Genomic DNA, 23,978 nt, shown 5'->3' with positions numbered 1-23,978 from the left:
AGGTCCAAAACCCAGAAATTACTGCTGCAAATCCCTATTGAGAACTACCACCTGTGTCTGCAATTTCGTTTGCACCAGAGACAAGACCCACAAAATGGCTGCTAACCACCTTGAACATATCATTCCCGCACCCACACCTGATCTGTTCTAGTCACACTTGTCTATATCAAATAAACACCACTGCTGCCTAAAACTCACACCAGAATCATAAACTTGTGTGCACATGTACCAATCTGTAGCCCAACCCGTGTTATGCAAAACTAATTTTTTGTGATCTGTAATTTTCTTGCTTTGTCGTGCTTCGAAAGAAGTCCACAGGAGTAAGGAAAAAAAAAAGAAAAAGGAAAAAAAAAAGAAAAAAGGAAAAAAAGAAAAGAGAAAAAATAGTTTGTCTTTTTTGGGCTACTGTTTGTTTTTCCAAGGGTCTCACATTGTTTGACCTAGTTGGTTTGGAATCTTGGCCCTATCAATCACCTCAGACGTTGCATTCAACTCATGTGGAGCAATGACATGCTGGACTCGTCATCCCCACTGTAATGAGTCATGTGCATTGATTACCGAAGTTGAGATAAATTCTGATCATACAAGTAATGATGGTAAAGCTTTAAAGGTTTCTGCATCTGTTCTGAATAATATATGGATAATTGATTCTGGTGCTACTAAACATATGACTTGTGATTCTAGACAGGTACAAACACTAAACCCATCCACCAAAACTAATTGAGTGTTGTGAATGGTAATGTTGCTTCCATTATAGGGGAATGTGTTGTCTTTCTTTATGATACCCTTAATCTTGATTCCATACTTCTTGTTCTTTCTCTTGACCATAATTTATTATATGTTGCTCAAATAACTATCGCCCTACATTGCCTTGTGATTTTTTGGCCTTTCTTTTGTGTTTTTAAGGACATTCGGACTCGTAAGACGATTGGTTATGGTATTAGGAAGGGGAAGCTCTACTACTTGGAACTGACATCAAATAGTACCCGAATGTTGACTCAAGCTCTTGCCGTGGAAGGATCTTAGTGGGAAAAGAATAAAGCTTCAGAGGTTTGGTTGTGGCATCGTCGACTTGGACATGCTGCTTTCAGTTATCTACGAAGGTTGTTTCCTAGCTTATTTGTTCATAACGATGTTTCTAGCTTTAACTGTGGTGCTTGTGAATTCGCTAAAAGTCATCGTACTTCGTTTCTGTCCAGTTTGAGTAAAAGTTTTGTTTAATTTATGATAATTCATTCTAATGTGTAGGGACCCTCTAAAACTGCTACATTTGGTGGTGCTCATTTGGTCGTTACTTTTATTGATGATTGCACACTTATGACTTGGGTTTATTTAATGAAGTCCAAAAGTGAAGTTCCTTCTTTGTTTCAACAATTTCACAAAATGGTGCAAGTACAGTATAAGTCACAAATACAGGTTCTCAGGAGTGATAATGGTGGCGAGTATGTGAACTCTGAACTTCGTGCCTTTCTTGATCATCATGGTATTGTTCATCAAACTACATCCCCACATACTCCACAGCAAAATGGAGTTGCAGAATGCAAGAACCGTTAACTTCTGGAGGTTGTTCGTGTTTCCTTGCTTGAGGTGTGTCTCCTGTTATCCTACTAGAGAGAAACTCTCACTTCAGCTGCGAATCTTATTAATCGTGTTCCATCTCGATTAGTTGATTTTCAGACACCATTTCAAGCTCTCTCTTCACATGTTGATGCTTCTGCAATCCCCAATCTTCCACCTCATGTGTTTAGCTGTGTGGCCTTCGTTTATCTCCACAAACAGCAGATGAGTAAGCTTGAACCTCGGGCCTTACGGTGTGTGTTTGTAGGATATGCCTCCAGTAAAAAAAGGATATCGACGTTATCACCCTCTAACAAAAAAGCTGTTTATTACTATGGATGTTGCATTTCATAAGCATGAGATGTACTTTGCCAATCCCGAGTCTTCACTTCAGAGGGGAGAGTCAGATAGAAGTTCAAACTCTTAATTATATAATTCTGGATACAGATATTGTGAATGATTTAGAATTAAGTGGTGATGTCTCGGAAACAAGTGGTGATCACTCACAAGAAAATAGTGATGTGAATGACGTGGAATTAAGTGGTAATGTCTTGGAGACAAGTGGTAATCATTACATGGAAACGATGCTGAAAGCCATGCAAGGGACAAGTCGACACCACCAGATAACTCATTGCCTTCCTCATCACCGGACAATCCAGTGCCGCATGCTATCTCACAGTCAGTCTCGCCATTCTTGAGCCTTAATGACCATAACTAATCATATTCGATCCTGGATGCACCATCACCACGTCGTTTCCCTAACCGTGTCACCCGAGGTATTCCTAAACTTACTTATGAATTCGACCCTAAATGCAATACTAGATATTTAGTGAATAAACCTAACCCTAAGCCTAATGTGTCTTGGCAAGCAGCAATGAATGAAAAATTGAAGTCTTTGAAGAATAATGCTACCTGGGAGATCACAAACTTACCAGCTGGCAAGAAACCTATGGGATGTAAATGGGTTTATACTATGAAGTATAAAGCTGATGGGATGGTGGATCGCTTCAAGGCGAGATTGGTGGCAAAAAGGTACACTAAAAAATATGGAATCGATTATACAGATACTTTTGCTCATGTGTCCAAAATCAACACGGTCCGTGTTTTGTTGTCTTTGGCTGCAAATCTTAATTGGCCCTTACAGCAGTTTGATGTGGATAATGCCTTCTTGCATGGAGATTTGACAAAAAAGATTTATATGGATCTTCCACCAGGATGTAATGCGCCAGATAAATACTTGTATGGTTTGAAAAAGTCCCCTCAAGCATAGTTTGGAAGATTCACAAAATCTATGAGAACGTTTGGTTACAAGCAAAGTAACTCTGATCATACTTTATTTCTGAAAAGAAGAAATGGAAAGTTGACTGCAGTTATTGTGTATATAGATAATAAGGTGGTAATAGGGAATGATCCAGAATAACGTGTGGCCTTGCAAAGATACTTGTCTACAGAATTTGTGATGAAAGATCTTAGATCCCTAAAATATTTTCTAAGGATTGAGGTATCAAGAAGCAGTTTTGGAATTTTCTTGTCATAGAGGAAGTATATTATTGATTTGTTCCACGAAACTGGCATGTTAGCTTATTAGCCAGTATCTGCACCATTAGAGGAAGGGTTGAAGCTTTCTATTGAGCCTAATCAAGTACCAGTTGACAAAAAGAGATACCAAATGTTAGTAGGTCGTTTAATGTACTTGGCATACACAAGACTAGACCTTACTTATGCCTTGAGTGTAGTAAGTCAATATATGCATGACCTTGGAAAACAACATATGAATGTAGTCATGAGGATTTTGCGATATTTGAAGGGAAGTCGGGGCAAAGGAATCTTGTTTAAAAGGAATAACCATTTTAGAGTTGAAGGTTATACTAATGCTAATTGGGTAGGTTCAGTTGACGATAAGCACTCAACATTAGGTTACCTTACATTTGTTGAAGGTAACTTGGTTACATGGAGAAGTAAGAAACAGAAAATGGTTGCTCGTTCCAGTGCAGAAGTTGAAAACAGAGGTATGGCCTTAGGGATTTGTGAAATTTTGTGGCTTAAAATTCTATCAAGTGATTTGGGTATAAAGTATGATCAGCTTATGAATTTATTGTGTGATAATAAAGCTGCCCGTGACATTGCACATAATCTGGTACAACATGACAGAATAAAGCATGTTGAAGTTGATCGATTCTTCATTAAAGAAAAATTGGATGCGTAAATAATTGAGGTACCGACAATAAGAACAAAAGATCAATTGGCAGATATCCTCACAAAGGCTGTTTCAAGTCAAAAGTTTTCAAGTTTCTTACACAAGTTGGGCATGTGCGACATATATGCACCAATTTGAGGGGGAGTGTTGACTTTTGTGTATATTCCTATAATCTTGGGATTCTTAGCATAGTATGATTTCATGTAATTATTTCTTTCCTTATTGATATGATTGTAACATCCTATAAATTCCTCCTTGAGAGATGAATAGACACACAATACTATTCCAAAAGCATTCTCTTCTTTAATGGCATGCATGAACATACATTACTTGTGAATTGGTGTTGGAGCCACACAAATTAGTCGACTATCAGAGTGCGAGACGAATAAACGAACAAATTGAATATGAAACTTTAATAAACGGAATTGCCAAGAAGGCTACATGAATCAAAAAGACTACATCTTGACTGACTTGATAAAATAAACTAATACAATTACTACTATATATAGTGAAAACTAAAGAAAAACCCTAATCCTTAACGAGTAAGAAACTCTAATATTCTTGGCCCACAAGAAAACCATATACAATAAACAATAATAACTAATTTTCCAACACCCCCTGTCAAACTCATAGTGGTACACGTCATGAGTTTGGCGACAAGCAAATGCAGATGCAAGCTCTGTTAGGCGGACACGACAAGATAAACTCTATTAGGCAAACAAGACAAGACAAGCTCTGTTAGAGGGACAAGACAAGACAAGCTATGTTAGACGGACAAGACAAGACAAGCTATGTTAGATGGACAAGACAAGCGAGCAAGCAATCAAGCTAGCAAACAGGCAAGCGAGCAAAAGTATTCCAAGTGGTGCAAGTGCAAGATTCCAATTCCAATGCTAGTGCAAACTCTCAATCAAACAAACTTCAGTTCACCTCGAGTGGTCACCAATTCATGTACTCGAGTAATCGTTGCAACAACAAGCTTCAACAACAGGTTATTTCCATGATATCCGTGTGGGCCTCAAAAAGCCCAAACACAAAAAACAAATAGCAGATTTTCTTTTTGCCCGTTTGGGCCTCAAATCAGCAAGTAGAAATCCACACGGTGTGGTAATTTCTAAACAAACATCAAATGTTTTTTTTTCCTTTCTTTTTCTTTTTCTTTTTCCTTTTTTTTTCGTTTTTTTTTTCTTTTCAAACTTTTCCAATATTTTCTGGGTTTTTTTTTTCCAGAACGTGAGTCAAGCAGCAGCGATGAAATCTAGGAGCGGGTGATTTTGCAAAAGGGCAGGGTTGCAGCTGGTGGGTCTGGTCAGTCAGATGCGGCAACAGGGATATGAGTACAGCAGGTGCAGCAGCGAAGTCAGCGGGTCATGGTGCGGACGGCGATTGACAGCGACAAAATCAATTCAAGCAGTGGAGTCGTGATTGCAGGGTGGCAAGGAATGCAATGTCGAGGGGGCGAGTTCAATGACTGACAAACGGCAGTGCAAAATGGCTCCAGTGTGGCCCGACTCTGGTGGCTTAATTCCGGCATGGCTTCAGAAGACAAATTGATAACAACCGAAGTAGATTAAATCCTGAAGGATTGAACTTACTCTGATACTAAGTTGAATATCAGAGTGTGAGACAAACTAACGAACAAACTGAATATGAAACTTTAATAAACGGAATTGCCAAGGCTATATGAAACTTTAACAAACTAACTTGATAAAATAAACTAATACAATCACTACTATATATAGTGAAAACTCAAGCAAAACCCTAATCCTTAACGGGCAAGAAACTCTAATATCCTTGGCCCACAAGAAAACCATAAACAATAATAAAATAATAACTAATTTTCCAACACCCCCCGTCAAACTCATGGTGGTACATGTCATGAGTTTGCCAACAAGCAAATACAGATGCAAGCTCTGTTAAGTAAACACGACAAGACAAACTCTGTTAGGCGGACACGACAAGGCAAGCTCTGTTAGGCGAACAAGATAAGACAAGCTCTGTTAGACGGACAAGACAAGATAAGCTCCGTTAGGCGGACAAGACAAGCGAGCAAACAATCAAGCTAGCAAATAGGCAAACGAGCGAAAGTATTCCAAGTGGTGCAAGTGCAAGATTCCAATTCCAATGCCAGTGTGAACTCTCAATCAAACAAACTTCAATTCACCAACACATAACGTAACCCGAGCGATCACCAATTCAAGTACTCGAGTAATTGTTGCAACAACAAGCTCCAACAACAGGTTATTTCCATGATATCCGTGTAGGCCTTAAAAAGCCCAAACACAAAAAACAAACAATAGATTTTCTCCTTGCCCGTATGGGCCTCAAATCAGCAAGTAGAAAACCACACGGTGTGGGCCTTTCTAAACAAACATCAAATGTTTTTTTTTTCCTTTTTTTTCTTATTCCTTTTTCCTTTTTTTTTCTTTTCAAGTTGTTCCAATATTTTCTAGGGTTTTCTTTTCTTCCAAAACACGAGTCAAGCAGCAACGATGAAATCCAAGAGCGGGTGATTCTGCAAGAAGGCAGGGTTGCAGCTGGTGGGTCGGGTCAGTCAGATGCGACAGCGGGGATGCGGTTACAGCAAGTGCAGCAGCGATGTCAGCGGGTCATGGTGCGGATGGCGGTGGATAGCGACAGAATCGCTTCAAGCAGTGGAGTCGTGATTGCAGGGTGGCGAGGAATGCAATGTCGAGGGAACGAGTTCAATGACTAACAAACAATGGTGCGGAATGGATCCAGCGTGGCCCGACTCGGGTGTCTCAATTCCGGCATGGCTTCAAAAGACAAATTGATAATAATCGAAGCAGATTAAATCCCTAAGGATTGAGCCTGCTCTTATACCAAGTTGAATATCAGAGTGTGAGATAAACTAACGAACAAACTGAATATGAAACTTTAATAAACGGAATTGCCAAGAAGGCTACATGAACCGAAGAGACTACATCTTGACTGACTTGATAAAATAAACTAATACAACCACTACTGTATATAGTGAAAACTAAAGCAAAACCCTAATCCTTAACAAGCAAAAAACTCTAATATCCTTGGCCCACAAGAAAACCATAAACAATAATAAAATAATAACTAATTTTCCAACACCCCCCGTCAAACTCATGGCGGTACACGTCATGAGTTTGCCAACAAGAAGATACGAATACAAGTTCTATTAGGCGGACACGACAAGGCAAGCTCCATTAGGCAGACATGACAAGGCCAGCTTAGTTAGGCGGATAAGACAAGACAAGCTCTGTTAGGTGGACAAGATAAGACAAGCTCTGTTAGACGGACAAGACAAGACAAGCTCTGTTAGGCGGACAAGACAAGCGAGCAAGCAATCAAGCAAACAAACAGGCAAATGAGCAAAAATATTCCAAATGGTGTAAGTGCAAGATTCCAATTCCAATGCCAGTGCGAACTTTCAATCAAACAAACTTTAGTTCACCAGCACACAACGTCACTCGAGTGGTCACCAATTCAAGTACTTGAGTAATCGTTGCAACAACAAGCTCCAACAGCAAGTTATTTCCATGATAGCCATGTGGGCCTCAAAAAGCCCAAACACAAAAAACAAATAGCAGATTTTCTCCTTGCCTGTATGGGCCTCAAATTAGCAAGTAGAAATCCACACGATGTGGTCCTTTCTAAACAAACATCAAATGTTTTTTTTTCCTTTTTTTTTCTTTTCAAACTTTTCCAATATTTTCTGGCCTTTTTTTTTTCCAGAACGTGAATCAAGCAGCAGTGATGAAATCTAGGAGCGGGTGATTCTGCAAGAGGGCAGGGTTGCAACTGGTGGGTCGGGTCAGTCAGATGCGGTAGCGGAGATACGGGTACAGCAAGTGTAACATCGAAGTCAGCGGGTCATGGTGCAGACGGCGGTGGACATCGACAGAATCAATTCAAGTAGTGGAGTTGTGATTGCAGGGTGGTGAGGAATGCAATGTCGAGGGTGCGAGTTCAATGACTGACAAACAACGGTGCAGAATGGCTCCAACACGGCCCGACTTTGGTGTCTCAATTCTGGTATGGCTTCAAAAGACAAATTGATAATAACCAAAGCAGATTAAATCCCTAAGGATTGAGCCTGCTCTTATACCAAGTTGAATATCAAAGTGTGAGATGAACTAACGAACAAACTGAATATGAAACTTTACTAAACGGAATTGCCAAGAAGGCTACATGAACATAAGAGACTACATCTTGACTGACTTGATAAAATAAACTAATACAATCACTACTGTATATAGTGAAAACTAAAGCAAAACCCTAATCCTTAACGAGCAAGAAACTCTAATATCTTTGGCCCAGAAGAAAACCATAAACAATAATAAAATAATAACTAATTTTCCAACACCCCTCGTCAAACTCATGGTGGTACACGTCATGAGTTTGCCAACAAGCAGATGCGAATGCAGGCTCTGTTAGGCAGACATGACAAGGCAAGCTCCGTTAGGCAGACATGACAAGGCTAGCTCAGTTAGGTGGACAAGACAAGACAAGCTCTGTTAGGTGGACAAGATAAGACAAGCTCCGTTAGGCGGACAAGACAAGCGAGCAAACAGGCAAACGAGCGAAAGTATTCCAAGTGGTGTAAGTGCAAGATTCCAATTCCAATGCCAGTGCGAACTTTCAATCAAACAAACTTCAGTTCACCAGCATATAACGTCACTCGAGTGGTCACCAATTCAAGTACTCGAGTAATTGTTGCAACAACAAGCTCCAACAACACGTTATTTCCATGATAGTCGTGTAGGCCTCAAAAAGCTCAAACACAAAAAACAAATAGCATATTTTCTCCTTGCCCTTATGGGCCTCAAATCAGCAAGTAGAAATCCACACGGTATGGTCCTTTCTAAACAAACATCAAATGTTTTTTTTTTCCTTTTTTTTCTTTTCAAACTTTTCCAATATTTTCTGAGGGTTTTTTTTCTTTCCAAAACGTGAGTCAAGCAGTAGCGATGAAATCTAGGAGTAGGTGATTCTGTAAGAGGGTAGGTTGCAACTGGTGGGTTGGGTCAGTCAGATGCAGTAGCAGGGATGCGTGTACAACAAGTGCAACATCGAAGTCAGCGGGTCATGGTGCGGACTGCAGTGGGTAGCGATAGAATCAATTCAAGCAGTGGAGTCGTGATTGCAGGGTGGCGAGGAATGCAATGTTTGGGGTGCGAGTTCAATGACTGACAAACAAAGGTGCGGAATGGCTCCAGCGCGGCCCGACTCTGGTGGCTCAATTCCAGCATGGCTTCAGAAGATAAATTGAGAACAACCGAAGCAAATTAAATCCCGATGGATTGAACTTGGTCTGATACCAAGTTGAATATCAGAGTGCGAGATGAACTAACAAACAAATTGAATATGAAACTTTAATAAACGGAATTGCCGAGAAAGCTACATGAACCGACGATACTACATCTTGATTGACTTGATAAAATAAACTAATACAATCACTACTATATATAGTGAAAACTAAAGCAAAACCCTAATCCTTAACGGGTAAGAAACTCTAATATCCTTGGCCCACAAGAAAACCATAAACAATAATAAAATAATAACTAATTTTCCAACACCTCCCGTCAAACTCATGGCATTACACGTCATGAGATGGCCAACAAGTAGATGCGGATGCAAGCACTGTTAGGCGGACACAACAAGGCAAGCTCCATTAGGCAGACCAGAAAAGACAAGCTTCGTTCGGTGGACAAGACAAGACAAGCTCCGTTAGGCGGACAAGACAAGACAAGCAAGCGGACAAGACAAGCGAGCAAACAGGCAAGCAAGCAAAAGTATTCGAAGTGGCGCAAGTGCAAGATTCCAATTCCAATGCCAATGCCAATGCGAACTTTCAATCAAACAAACTTCAGTTCACCAACACACAACGTCACTCAAGTGGTCACTGATTCGAGTACTCGAGTAATCTTTGCAATAACAAGCTCCAACAACAGGTTATTTCCATAATATCTATGTGGGCTTCAAAAAGCCCAAACACAAAAAACAAATAACAAATTTTCTCCTTGCCCGTATGGGCCTCAAATCAGCAAGTAGAAATCCACATGGTGTGGGCCTTTTAAACAAACATCAAATGTTTTTTCTTTCCTTTCTTTTTCTCCTTTTTTTTCCCTTTTTTTTCTTTTTTTTCTTCTGTTTTTTTTCTTTTCAAAATTTTCCAATATTTTATGGGGTTTTTTTTTTCTTCCAGAATGTGAGTCAAGCAGCAGCGATGAAATCTAGGAGCGGGTGATTTTGCAAAAGGACAAGTTTGCAGCATGTGGGTTGGGTCAGTCAGATGCGACAACAAGGATGCAGGTACAACAAGTGCAGTAGCAGAGTCAGTGGGTCATGGTGCGGATGGCGGTGGACAGCGACATAATCGATTCAAGTAGTGGAGTCGTGATTGCCGGGTGGCGAGGAATGCAATGTCGAGGATGCGAGTTCAATGACTGACAAACAACAGTGCGGAATTGCTCCAACGCAGCCCGGCTCTAGTGGCTTAATTTTGGCATGGCTTTAGAAGGCAAATTGATAACAACCAAAGCAGATTAAATCACGAAGGATTGAACCTGCTCTGATACCAAGTTGAATATAAGAGTGCGAGACGAACTAGCAAACAAACTGAATATGAAACATTAATAAACGGAATTGCCAAGAAGGCTACATGAACCTAAGAGACTACATCTTGATTGACTTGATAAAATAAATTAATACAATCACTACTATATATAGTGAAAACTAATGCAAAACCCTAATCCTTAACGGGCAAAAAACTCTAATATCCTTGGCCCACAAGAAAACTATAAACAATAATAAAATAATAACTAATTTTCCAACAAAATTAACATATTGAGAAACACGTACATTATGCAAGATCTACCACTCAAGACACAACCACTAGTTTCCTCACACTGGTTTTGGCCCCAAAGTACTCTTATAGAAAGACTTATTTGTTCATTTAAGATCACAGATTCACAAACACTGATCTCATATCTCATAGGTCATTCCAACCCTGAGAAGCCTAGTCCGTGGGATTCTCATGATTTGCTCCCCTTGCCTAAAGTTTTTCCTCAAGAAACTGTAGACATGGTTGACAACTATCCTCTTGAACAATGACGAGTTCGCTTCTGCCACCACTTCTGTCTCTCCCAGCAGATAAACTATGCCTTTCTCCATAGCCTCTTGCACAAACTGCATTTCCTCGGGAGCTCCTTTGACGGGTGCAGAGACTATTCGATTAGATGTTGACCTAGCAGTATTGAATGATAGAATGCGCCCAGATGAAAGACGAGGTTGGTTAACTTGTTGAACTGATTCTTCAGCATTGAATGACTGTCCAGTTGAAACTGCCTCGTTTGTTATTTCTCCTTCATGAGCAAAGTGCTCATGGTGGATAAATTCTTTCAAATTCTCAACTAGTTGTTCCTCAAACTCTTTGGGTTCCTCCATTCTGTCATTGTAACCATACCTAGCTACACAACGGAACATTCGGTAATCTCTTGGCTCCAACTGTCGAAATAGAAACCTTTCCTCCAATGCCACTTTGCTGAATGGAATAGGTTTGATCGACACAATAACTATAAGAGAGTGGATGGACGGTATGTTGTTAACAAAGTGAGAAAATATAGGGGGAATCCCTTGCACAAGCTCAGAATATAGAAGTCCAATTCCTGGCACACGGTTTATGTTGGGGTCAGAGGCCAATTGTTTCATGTATTCACTAGAAACCTTATTCTTGAGCTCGAACATGTATCTTTGATGGTGCACATAATGCCAAATCCCCATGATTACCATAAGGAAAAAAGAAAAGACCAGAGGAAGGTAACCGCCGTGAATGAATTTGTACATCACCGCAGATGCATAAACCACCTCGATACAAAAGAACACCATAAAGAACAGACCAATCAACCATATGCTAGTTTTCCATATCACTAGCATTATTAGAGTAAGCAAACATGTTGTTATCACCATAACACTAACCACTGCAATTCCTGCATCACGAAAGTGTTATGTCAAGCAATCTATAAATTTTCTGTATTACAACTTAAATGTTAGTACACTAGATAGTTACTTCAGATAATGCATTTTGTTGTGCTTACCATACGCATTGCCAATTTTTTCCGTGGTCTTAAAGGCTGCAGTGACTATTACACAAGCAACCATGAGCAGGTAGTTGATCTCAGGTATGTATACTTGACCCTCATACTTTGCAGAGGTATGAACAACCTTAACTCTTGGAAAACAACCCAAACTTAGGGATTGAGAGATAATTGAAAATGCTCCAGTTATCATAGCTTGGCTGGCAATGATGGCAGCTGCTACCGCCACAATGAACGTTGGCCAGTACAAAGGGTCTGAATTTACATCCCAACGAAGTTAGTCAACTAAGTAATCGTTCAATCATAGTCAACTGTAACCACAATAAGAAAATTTCTGATATGGGCAACTATAATCACCTGGTATTGAGTCATAGAATGTGTTCTCCACCTTCCCTGGGAACTTTCTGAGGAACGCTGCTTGCCCACTATATGCAATTATTAATGCAGGAAATGTGATGCAAGAGAAACTCACCTGCAAACGTATTACGGTGCAAAAATGTTGGTTACTTACGGAGTTACCTCGCAGAATGTGATTGAGAAATGGGATTGGAAGACTGTTTAATTGTTTTCCTTACTAATCCAATTTATTTAGTGTATTAATTTTGGACATTGCCAACGCAGTTCTCTACTATTAAATTATTTATCTCTAGCTTAAAATTAGTTTTCTTTAGGAGAAATCAATATCAAATCCACCTATTTCATAAATAAAAAATATTCGATCCAGGTATAATTCTTGGCGTTATGAAAAAAATTTAAGTACGTAGGTAATACTTACTTGGATTGCTTTGACACTGAAGTGACCCAGATCAGCAAACATGGCCTCCGTCCCTGGTTTAGTTTATTTAACTAGTTAAATCCATATATTCACAAGGAGATTAGGTAAATTAAAAGTACACAAAAGGAGTTAATAAATATATATTTACCAGTAACGCAGAGAAATATTCCTCCAAGGGATACCCATCCCTTTTTCCCATTTCTTCTAAAGAAATCGATGATGTATTTTGGATTGAATGCACGTAATACACCAATGTCATATTTGAATAAGTTGTAAAGTCCGATGCCACCGATGAACATGAACCACACCAGGATAATAGGTGCAAATGTGAATCCAACTTTATCAGTGCCAAATTGTTGAACAGCAAACAGTAAGATCAAGATTGCTATAGAAATCCCCACAACAGCATCTGGATTGTTCTCAGTCAATGTTAGCAAGTGTCAGAAACCACTAACAGAAAACATATGGGAACCCTATAAAACTTGTATATATGCGCTTGTTTTTTGGTATTTTTTTCAAACGCAAGATATTGGTGTGAATATTTGTAAATAACTGAGCTACATGCTCTTTGCATATTATATTCTAGTACCTGAGCCTAGTGACTTGATCCCGCTCACAGCAGAAAGAACTGCAGGTAAATGATACCTTTAGGTCAACAGTTGTCCAGAAAAAAAATATGTATTTGTACATTTAGTTACCCACATACTGTTATGTATATAAATTAGGGAACTTTAACGAAAAGCACCTGGTACTGTTCACTTTAACGAAAAATCACATTTTTACACTAAAAAGTCAATCCTGGTACTATTCACTTTTACCCTTTATTTTGTCCTTATCATTAAAACTCAAAGTTTTCAAGCCCTTTTCATTAGTTTTCCTTATAAATTATCCATAAGGTATTATTATTAATTAGTTGTTCAATAAGTAAGGAAGCCCAAGGTTGTGTGCCAATTTAAATACTAGCTACTTACCTGAAATGCAAGGAGTAAGAACCCCATCTCCAATAACCATTGAAGTTCCCATAATGGTGACAAGGAAAAGGATGTATTTGGCAATCTTACTATTCTCGAGCTTCTTCTTGATGGTTTGGGATCGTTTTAACTCGTTGGACGGTGTTTCAAGTTTGTAGTTAGATAGCTCCCTGTCTTCTGGTTGGTTATTTGGAGTTAAGCTCACCTTTGCATGTCGGCACATCAAGGAATACAGTGCAAATGTTCCCCCTACAAGTTAATATACTCAATTAGTTTGTTAAGGTAATTAATTAATGATGAATTTATTAAGTTAATGACGATGACCTGACAATTTCTTGCACGATCCAATAATTTGAATTGAAACGACACAAAAATAACGAATTTTGGATCAACACGTTAACTAATCAGATCATTGTAGGGTCATATGTTAATAACTCGTTAATAACGGGTTCTTATCAGGTTTATCCCCGAGTAACCCGTTTCAACCCGTTAAGAAAACAAGTAGTTTGATAATTTTAAACTACTAAAAAAACCTTACTAGTTACTACAACATCCATATTATTTAATCTCACATAAGTGTGATTAAAAACACACATTTAAAAAGTCATAATAATTAATTTATAAGTATAAAAAAAGTGAAAAATATGCAAACGCTCGTGATTATATCTTTTACGCTTTGACGATATATACATTGTTGTTTGGATTTTTAAAACCCTACAAACCCTCGTAAACAATATTTTGGGGGGAGTTCAAAATAAATAAAAAATCATAATAATTAATGGTGTTATAAATAAAAAATCATAATAATTAATGGTGTTTTTTGTTTGAGTGCATAATTAATAAAAATTCATAATAATTAGTGTAGAAGTATGAAAAATGTATATATATATATATATATATATAGATATAGATATAATCGCTTCGAATGACAAGCTTTACAACTTTCGTGAAGAGGTCAACATTGAAATTCTACACCATAATCCAAAACCCTAGATTTATATGTAACTGTCGATTGTTGTATACACTCTATTCTTCTCACCATATTTAAATTTTCTTTTTAAAAAACATGATCTTTTGGCGGATGCAGAAAAATGGACGGTTCAGATCGTTGATATTATGTCCAGAGATTTACGGTCAACTGAAATTTGAGGGATGTTATATAGTTTCTAGAGACTTTATAAACTCAAAGAAATATTTTCATTAACTGTAAAAGTCTAAACGTAATATTAACGATCTGAATTGTTCATCTTTCTGCATCCTTTAAAATATCATCTTTTCAATAAAGAAAATCTGAAAAGAAAAAAAAATGGTGAGAAGAATGTAGCATAAACGTAAACGACAATCAACAGTTAAACTTAAAACTATTATTTATGGGATTATGGAGACGAATTTCGGAGTTGACCTCTCCACAAAAGTTGTAGAGTTTGTCATTACGATCGTTTGAATTTTTTTTATTTTTACATTTTTAACACTTCTATATTAATTAAAAACTATTAAAAAATCTTACTACAATATAGCAATAGGATTTAATCTCCCTTCATTTTGCATATCCTTAAATATTTGATATTTTGTAGTAATGTACTAATGTTTTTTCATTAGACTTTTATTTTGGGTATACTTGAAAGACAAATATGTTTTTATGTTTGAAGTAATATTTATATGAAAAAATATAGTATGTAGATACTAATTTAGTGTTACGCTTTTCATTTGATTATTTATTGAAGTAAAATATATTTTTTTAACGAGTAACGGGTCGGATCATATTACTCGTTAATATTAGCAGGTCGAGTTTAGGTAAAATCATATTACCTGTTCATTTTAATGGGTGTTACACAACACGACCCGTTAAGATTGAGTATGTCATGAAAACGACACCAACGCAGAAAACACAACACGACCGTCTAGGTGTCACGTATGCGAGCCATGTATGAATGAGATTAGATGTCAAATATAAAATAAAAAAAGAAAACGAAAAAGAAAAAGAAATACCATCACATCACTTAAAACAAAGTTTGATGCTTATCAATCTTACCATCACCATTGTCATTAGCCCATAGCACGATGAAGACATATTTAAGTAGGGGTACGAGCGCTATGGTATAGATGATGAGAGACAATACTCCTATAACATCGTCAGTGTTGTCAATACCATCAGTGAAAGTGCTAGCATACACATAGAGCGGAGACGTCCCTATGTCCCCATACACAATCCCCATGCTCTGAAATGCCAAACTCAATGTTCTCTGCCAGTTATTTACCTGCAACAAAAGTGGATCAAAGTATAAATTTGAAGAAGTCTTACTATTTGCACCAACCTATTTGATCACTTGTCATACTATATAGTGGTGCAACTTGGGCGGGTTGGACGGGTTAGAAAGTCAATCTAATCCTAACCCAACTTTTACAATTCGGGATCGGATTTGGATTAGATTTTAATCGGGTTCATTTGGACTCAGGTTTAATCGGTTCGGGTTTTCTTGGGTTGGATTCGGGCTGCAGAAAAACAAAGCTAGTACCCAACCGGACATAGATTACAAGCCTCCTTCGAGCAAAAATCAAAGTGTGGCTGCCATAAAAACAATTGCTTTCAGCAACTCCATGCACTTTTCTATCATAATCCATCAAAAGTCACTAGTGAATCCTCCACAAAGGTGCAAAGGTCATTGAGAAGCATGTTACACAGCTCAACCTAATCGGTTTTGTTTAATCGGGTTGGGTTGGGTTGGGCAAATGATCAACCCAACTCAACCCAATCAATGAATGGGCTGAAATTGAGTTGGGTTCGGGTAGGTTATAACTAAAAAAAATCCACTTGTTCGGATTTAAAATCGGGTTGGACATAGGCGGGTTCAGGTTGGCCCAACCCAAGTTTCACCCCTAATACTATATATAGAAAATTCTATATTTCAATCCCTAAAGAAGATTACTTTTAGAATAAAATCGTGTATAAAATTAAAAACTAACTTAGTCCTTGGCATTTAATTTTAACGTTCAAATATTAATTAGGTTATAATAATTATTGACCTTTTTGTGCGTAGGTTATATAGTTATTTCTATAAACAATAATAATAGTAATTGAGAATTATTATTAAGTTCCAATAATAAGAAAAGTCAGTTATTATCATCTATTCTTCATTGTGCGTGAATTTCTCTATATATATGTATATGCATATTACGTACTTAAATATGTACTATAGTTACATACCGACACATTTGTACCAAAACTTATGTACCAACATTCGTACCGAAACTTGTATACTTCAAAACTTATGTACCGAGACTTTCGTACCGAAATTTATATACCTATGTAATTGTACAAAAACTTATGTATGATACAATCATACTGAAACTTATGTACCGATATAGTCATACCAAAACTACATACCGATACAATCGTACCTATGGGTTTTTTAAATATAAATTGTTTTTGTATTGTTGTTGACTTTTTTAATTATAAGAAATTGAATTTTGAATAAATTTTTATCTATTAATATGATTGGAGCACAAAAAAAAAATTATGGATGGATAGAAATGTGTAGTAAATTTGCTATAAATATTTTTTTTTTAGTACAACGATATATTTTACACTAAAGGAAGGGGGAATTCAGCTAAGCCATGCAATGAGCAACTTAATAGGGACTTAATTTAGATTTATAAAACCATCCATGTTAAAATCTAAACAGAATCTTATTTAAACACTAAAATCTAAAAGCCCCTACTATATATTGGTATTACATAACAAGATAATACCATACATGAATAGTTGAGATTGTTGTAGCTCATAAATTGGGGTATTTTACATCAATAAAACTAAAACAGCGATCACTCAAAAAAAAAAAAAAAAATTGAAGAATTGGTCATTTGATACTGGCATATTTTGAAAGTGGATCTTTTGGACCTTTCGAGCGATTGGATTTGAGTAGCTAGCTTTGGTTTGGCATGTTAGTTTTGAACATGTGTGATGATTGACCTTGCATGTGTTGATAAGTGATGATTACCTTTTATATTGTCAATTAATTTTATGATAAAATTAACTTTATTTAATGATCATATTTACAAGAAAAGTTGCTATGCAACAAGCCAAGTCTGAATGCGGAGGAATTTTTCAGGGTGAAGGGTATACACACAAGCATGGCAGGAGGTGTTCCCAGTATTCACTTATTGACACCTGTAAAATAACAATTAAAATAGAATAACTCTTTTAAAAATGAATTATTTTTAAAAAATAAAGAAGCACTCCAGTTCCCGAGATAGACCCACCACCCTTTCTCCTTCTTCCCCATCCGTGCCGACTACCATTGCCACCATTCCTCCCGTAAAACCATCAATTTCATCTTTACAATTTTAGTCATGCTTTATCATTTTTTAGATCAATCAAATATAAAAATAATTTAAAATAAGAAAAGAAAAGAAAAAAAAAAAGAAAAAGGATTAACCGATGGGGATTCCGCTGACCTCACAAGCCCTTGAATTGGAGGACGGCGACAACAGATATGAGGGTGCCTTGACTATCCTCGGGTTACATGTCGACATAAGAGTAGGAAAGAAAGAAAGGGAAGAGTGAAAAAGGTATTGGGTGTCGCCGGCAGAGTCACAGGGCGACGGTTGAGGTGGGTGTTTGGCATGGAAGGGGTAAATTTAGAATACAAAATAGGGGTAGATTTGGAATTCAGATAATAAAAAATTCTGGTTACTAAACAGAAACTTAAATAACGTGGCAATTTTTTAATTGAAACGGCTAGGTGTCACAGCTTTATTTGTTGGGAATTCCAAGTCAACTTATGTTCGGATACATAGAAAAATTTCTCATAAATGTGGACGGATTCCAACAAATTTCAATATTTTATGACGTTTTAGATATTTAATTATATGTTTAATTCATTTCCAATTAAAATTCATACGGTTTCTGGGGTTATGTTACATTAAATTGGTCATTTTGGCTTTTAAATTGTAACCTTATTCAGACTATCAATTAAATTTTAGAAGTTTTCTAAAATCTTTAATAGATTTCATATTGCTAATGGTTTTCACCTTATTCTATCGAATCTGATCTTGTTCAAATCTGCTTCTCGTACTTTTTTCCTTTGTCGGAGATGGTAAAAATATTTCAAGTAATTAACTAAAACTTTGAAATCCATGCAATATGATGCATGGTAGCCTTGACCTAGAAAAGAAATGATGCATGGTAGCTAATAACCTAGACTGACCTGTGAGCCGTGCCTTCCATTCATGGACACTCTTCCGGCCTCCAAATTGAGAGAGTCGACATGGCGCAACTTTGCCCATGATCCTTTTCTCTCCTTCAGTTGCTGGTTCGTTATTTCTTTTGCTTCTTCTGTCTCCCCCTCTGTCAGGATCACCACTTTCTCCGCCATCTCTTCTTTGTTTTTCTACTACTCTTCCTGCACTTGTCCATCTACAAACTCATTGCATGTCGTTTTATAGGCAAAATCAGACACGGTTGGGGCACTGATTCAACTTCTGACGTGCTACGTACCGTGATTTATTTATTTATTCTTCATCAACCTACAAATTGATTTTTGTAGACGTTTCATTTAATCATTATTGTTTCAATTATAAATTTTTCGGGTTTTCCACCGTACTTTGTTTTTTTAAGTGCCCACCACACGTTGTTGGACTCACAAAGTCGCATATTCTCGTATTTTAGAGTAATTTTTTATGCATTACATTTTGTTGTCATTTGTGGCAATTAGTTTGTGTTATGCCGCTAATTACGATTAACATCTATTTAGACAAAAATTCAAGCCGATATACCATTTCTCTTTTGGTAATCATGCACTAAATTGAGTGTGTCGATCTAAACAGTTCCATAGCTATTTTTTCCATAGCTATTTTGTTTGTACTACTGGAATTGTACAAAGACGGTTTACAAACGTAATGCATTTCTTGACAGGTCCATATTTTCTATATTCATTTTGTTTAAGGGAGAAGATACTGTACTCTAAAGAAAAGGTAAAAGATATATAGTAGACATAACTAAGTATTCAAAGGGGAATCGCACTGAATCGCTATATATATGAATCAAACCTCTTTTTTACAAGTAAAGAGTGTCGCCCACTTAGACTGTAAGTAGTATTAAACTAATAGTTGGTAATAGATAATATAATATTGTTAAGAGCTAATTATGGAGCATTTGACCAACTAACTGCAAATCTCGGAAAAAAAAAAAAAAAAACCTCTTAGTCTAATGGAGCGTTTGTTGCACCAGACTATCTTGGACTGGACTAGCTTCAGAGATTAAGCTGGATACACTTGGCTTGGACTAAGTTGGATAAAAATTATGAAGCATTTGGTGCAGCACTGGACTAAGAAACAAAACAATAAAAACATTCATTTTATTTGATTATTAAAATTTTATTTTGTAGGTATTTCTATTTATAAAAACCTAATTAATCCTAAAAATATTTGTTTAACCATTTATTAATTTACTTTTGCCCTAAGAAAAACTAAAAAGTAAGAAACAAGAAATGAATTAACATCAGTCATCTGCCCTTCTTCATCGCAAAGAGATACGAACTCATGTTCATCAAGCAAGTAAGACCATTGTTTCTTTCTCAAAGCCGTTCTTCTTTGGGAAGCAAAACCCATGAAAATATTTTGTTACTGTGGAACAAATGGGAGAGAACCTAGTAAATTAATCAAACCCAAAGTCATAACTTCAGTTGAACAACATGAAAAACCCAGCCAAACCCATAAACTTTCTTGCCATAGAACACAAGAGAGAATGTTTTCTTTATTCTGCAATATCTGATCAATGGGTTCAATGGGTTTCAGAGTCAATAACGAGAGATAAAAATCTAGCTAATGGGTTCCAGATCAGGGGTGGTGGCGACTCTCAGTGTGACCTAATTTTGTAGGAGATCAAAAAAATGGCAATGTAGGAGTTCGTGGAAGCACTACTACGAAACCATTTATTAGTGTCACTATGATAACCGACAAGAAACGTATATTATTGTTGGATTTTAAGCAAAATCTGACGGAAAATGGATGCAGTGGCGCATACAATAAGTGACAGAATTGCCAGTGTCAGAAAATGAATTTTTTGACAGAAAATACTCTAAAACCGACAGAATTTGTGTCGGATATAACCGACAAAGAATTTATTAATAATGAGTAAATAAAAGCATTCTCTGTCAAATAAAACAGATTAATAAAAAAAAATATAAACCACAACCTAAATCTTTTCTTTCTCCTTCAAGTTGGCCTCCCTTGCATTTTTCAACGAACGGATCTCGAGTATTCCTGCAACAAAACAACCAGCGAACAGATTCGTGAGCACCCTACACAAACTACCCCTAAACTTTATCATTCTTGCAAATCAACAGATCTTCGACATGCAAAACCAACACAGTCAACTGAGGGCATGAATTTTTAATTTAGATTTTGATCCGTGTTTTGTCTTTCTTGCGTAATGACGTATCCAAGCTTTGGAGTCCACTTTTGTGCATACATCAGAACACGGATGGGTGTAAAAATCACAGCATAAAAAAACTTTGAAAATAAAATTAGAACCGAAGTTTGGGGGTGATTACGTTTTTACCTAAAGGTGGGGGAGTCATGGATGATCCGCCATGGATTTGGAACTTTTGGGTGTTGGCACGCCTCCCTTGTTGTAGATCCGTGTACGCTCGCAAAAAAAAAATGTTGCTTGGATGTGTTAGTTCTTTGATTTGTCCATGACAATAAACTCAATGGAACTCCATGGCAACAAAATGAGATTTTTACCTTTGACTTAGGGGTTTCGCTACCGAAATCCAGTGCAAATGATTGCTTCCATGAACGGGACCAAGAGCCATGGCGGCATGGATTACAGTTTCAGATCGAGAGAAATGGAGGTGAAGGGTTTGTGTTGAACAACAATGAAAACTAGATTGTGTGTAGGTCGAGAGTTATGAAGACATTTCTCATGGTTGATGGAGGAGCGGTTATGGCTTCTACCAAGGGTTTGTGTTGATTTGAGAAAGGGCTGAGAGAAATGAGAAGACCTTTTTCGGTTTCTCGAGAGAGAATAACCTAGGGTTTCTAATTACACTCAGAAATGAAAGCAATGAGAGAAACCTATGGTTTTTCATTTGGAATCCTAGGGAGATCCTTTTCCTGATGCACGACACGTGTGTGCATCCTAAGCTTCTGGGCTTACCGAGGACACTATGGATATTCGCGGAATGAGAGAGCCGTGTGGGCTCTGGGCTCAAGGTCATCAAAAGCTGAAATGCGAATGGGTGTAGTTGCTAGGGTTTTGCAATAAAATAGTAAAATAATCAATTTTTGTCGGTTATAACCGCCAGAAACTAAAATAATAAAATAGTCAATTTATGTCGGTTATAATTGCCACCATTAACTTAAAAACCGCCGGAATATGTTAAAAATATTTATAAAAAAAAAAAGAATTCAAAAATACTAGCGGTTGCATCTGACACTAAATATCTGCCAAGAATTTATGTCGGATATAACCGACATGATTTCATCGTTATCTGACACTAACTAAATGATGTGTCGGATATCTTTTATCCAACATAATGGCTTATTAAACCGCCATTATCATCTGATACCTAAAGCTAATATTGTAGTAGTCAGGGGGGCTACGACGAACGCTGCTTTCTGTGATAGCATGAAGTTGTAAGCGAGAATAGTCCCGGTAACATCATGTGTTCACTCGGGTTTAGAAAATGCGACTTAGTGAGGCATTTAGTTGACATGAGTTGGACTTAGCGTCATTGTTGCTAGTCTTGTCCCATGCCAAACATAGGATTGCAATGCTGGCTAAGCCAGTCCCCTCTAAGGAGGCCTAACAAACGGTGCCCAAGAGATTCCAAGTTTAATTTTTCAACCCTCACTAATAAAAAAAAAAAAACATCGTAACTTTGATGTTTACCTTTAACACTACATTCATCTTTATAATACACGAGTCTAGGATGAGTTTGAGGGCGGGTTCCTTATTTGTATTATGAATTTTAAAATTGGAAATAAAAAATTGAGTTAAAAGATTCAAAATAATGGAAATGCAAATTTAAAAAAAAATGAAGAAATATAAGATAAACATTTGTTTTGATAGAAAAGTACGAAAAATAATTTGTGTTTAAAATGTGGTGATCAAACTAATGAGAACATGGCCATATTGAATTCGAGGCACCTAGAAGAATTCATGCCAATTATACATACAAAAGTAAGAAATATTATTTTATCAAACATTATTGCTATGATTACCAATATTATATCCCACATAATTGGTGAAAGTAAACCGATAGCGTCTTGAAGTACGACATCCACAAAAAACCTCCATGTTTGATAAAAAGGTTAAGGGTGTAAAACAATTGAAAAAAAGTGTTGAAAGAATCAAAGATATACGCAGTTTTTCAATAAAATAAATACATATGCAAATTTTCAATTCAAAATAAATATTAAAAAAAACGAAAGAGAATGAGATTATGAAGGAACATGGGACATAACGCCCTAAGCTTTGTTTGACGTCCCTTATAATCGGAGGTAACGCCTTCGCGAGGATTTGCAATGATTACCAATATAATCCCTTATAATTGGCAAGATCGTAAATCTTGATTGGATAATACTTGCATCCCATAAATGAATGCGCATATCTCATTTTTTATAAATAACATATTTTTACTTTATAGACTATCACTACAAGAAAAATAGGCTAAGAACACAATTGATATGTGCCCTTTGCATTTTCATTGAGCACAAATATATATTGGTGCTCTTAGATGTCAATGAACACAAAACTATCACAAATATGCTTTCTGAACAAAAAGGCACATTAGTTAGTGTCTAAACAAAAATGTATTTGTACCTATTAAATTTTGAACACAAAAGTTTGTGTCACTACTTATGGATATCCGTAATACTAATTTTTTATTAATTTACAAAAACAAAAAAAAACATTTTCGTGCTCTCTAATTTAATATATTTAAATCATTTGATTTTATAGGCACAATGTTCGTGTCTTCCTTTACCAGTCTACACACCAATCATATTTTAGTATTAGTTTTTATTGATCAAGGTGCCCCACACACACACACGTTTCATCACCATCACCTGGCACATCCGCTGTTTGGATCAAGTGGATGTTTTCTAAATTTATTTTCCTATTCGAGACTTTCTGTTGTCAAATTATAGGGCTTTACCAATTGGATTAGTTCTTGAAAAAATTACGGAGTCGAAATTTATTCGAATAAGAGTCAACAAACCAATAAAATTTGTTTGTCAGCTATTTTTGTCTTTATATTTAGCACACACAAAAAATTAGACTATAAAATAAATTATAAAATTGTGGTAAATAATGGTATGGGGCTGTTTAATGCTATGCAGTGTTCTAGTCTCAAAATAGGCTAGCAATAATGTGGTTCAAA

At 36.8% G+C, this 23,978-nt stretch overlaps 1 protein-coding gene across 1 annotated transcript; it reads right to left on the bottom strand.

The window, feature by feature from the left end:
* Positions 1–10,355: 10,355 nt before the first annotated feature.
* Positions 10,356–19,092, bottom strand: LOC103433145 (potassium transporter 5-like). The gene is made up of 9 exons (XM_008371378.4): positions 18,798–19,092; positions 15,623–15,848; positions 13,591–13,839; positions 13,209–13,247; positions 12,768–13,028; positions 12,620–12,672; positions 12,202–12,316; positions 11,845–12,099; positions 10,356–11,736 (listed from the first exon to the last, which is right to left on the bottom strand). The coding sequence occupies exons 1-9, from the start codon at positions 18,963–18,965 to the stop codon at positions 10,733–10,735; spliced, it is 2,370 nt and encodes a 789-aa protein (XP_008369600.1). The 5' UTR covers positions 18,966–19,092; the 3' UTR covers positions 10,356–10,732.
* Between the last annotated feature and the right edge of the window lie 4,886 nt (positions 19,093–23,978).

This window comes from Malus domestica, chromosome 16 (genome assembly GCF_042453785.1).
Source record: "Malus domestica chromosome 16, GDT2T_hap1".
NCBI lineage: Eukaryota > Viridiplantae > Streptophyta > Magnoliopsida > Rosales > Rosaceae > Malus > Malus domestica.
The sequence above is the reverse complement of the archived record's forward strand: the minus strand, read 5'-3'. Positions and strand labels throughout refer to the sequence as shown.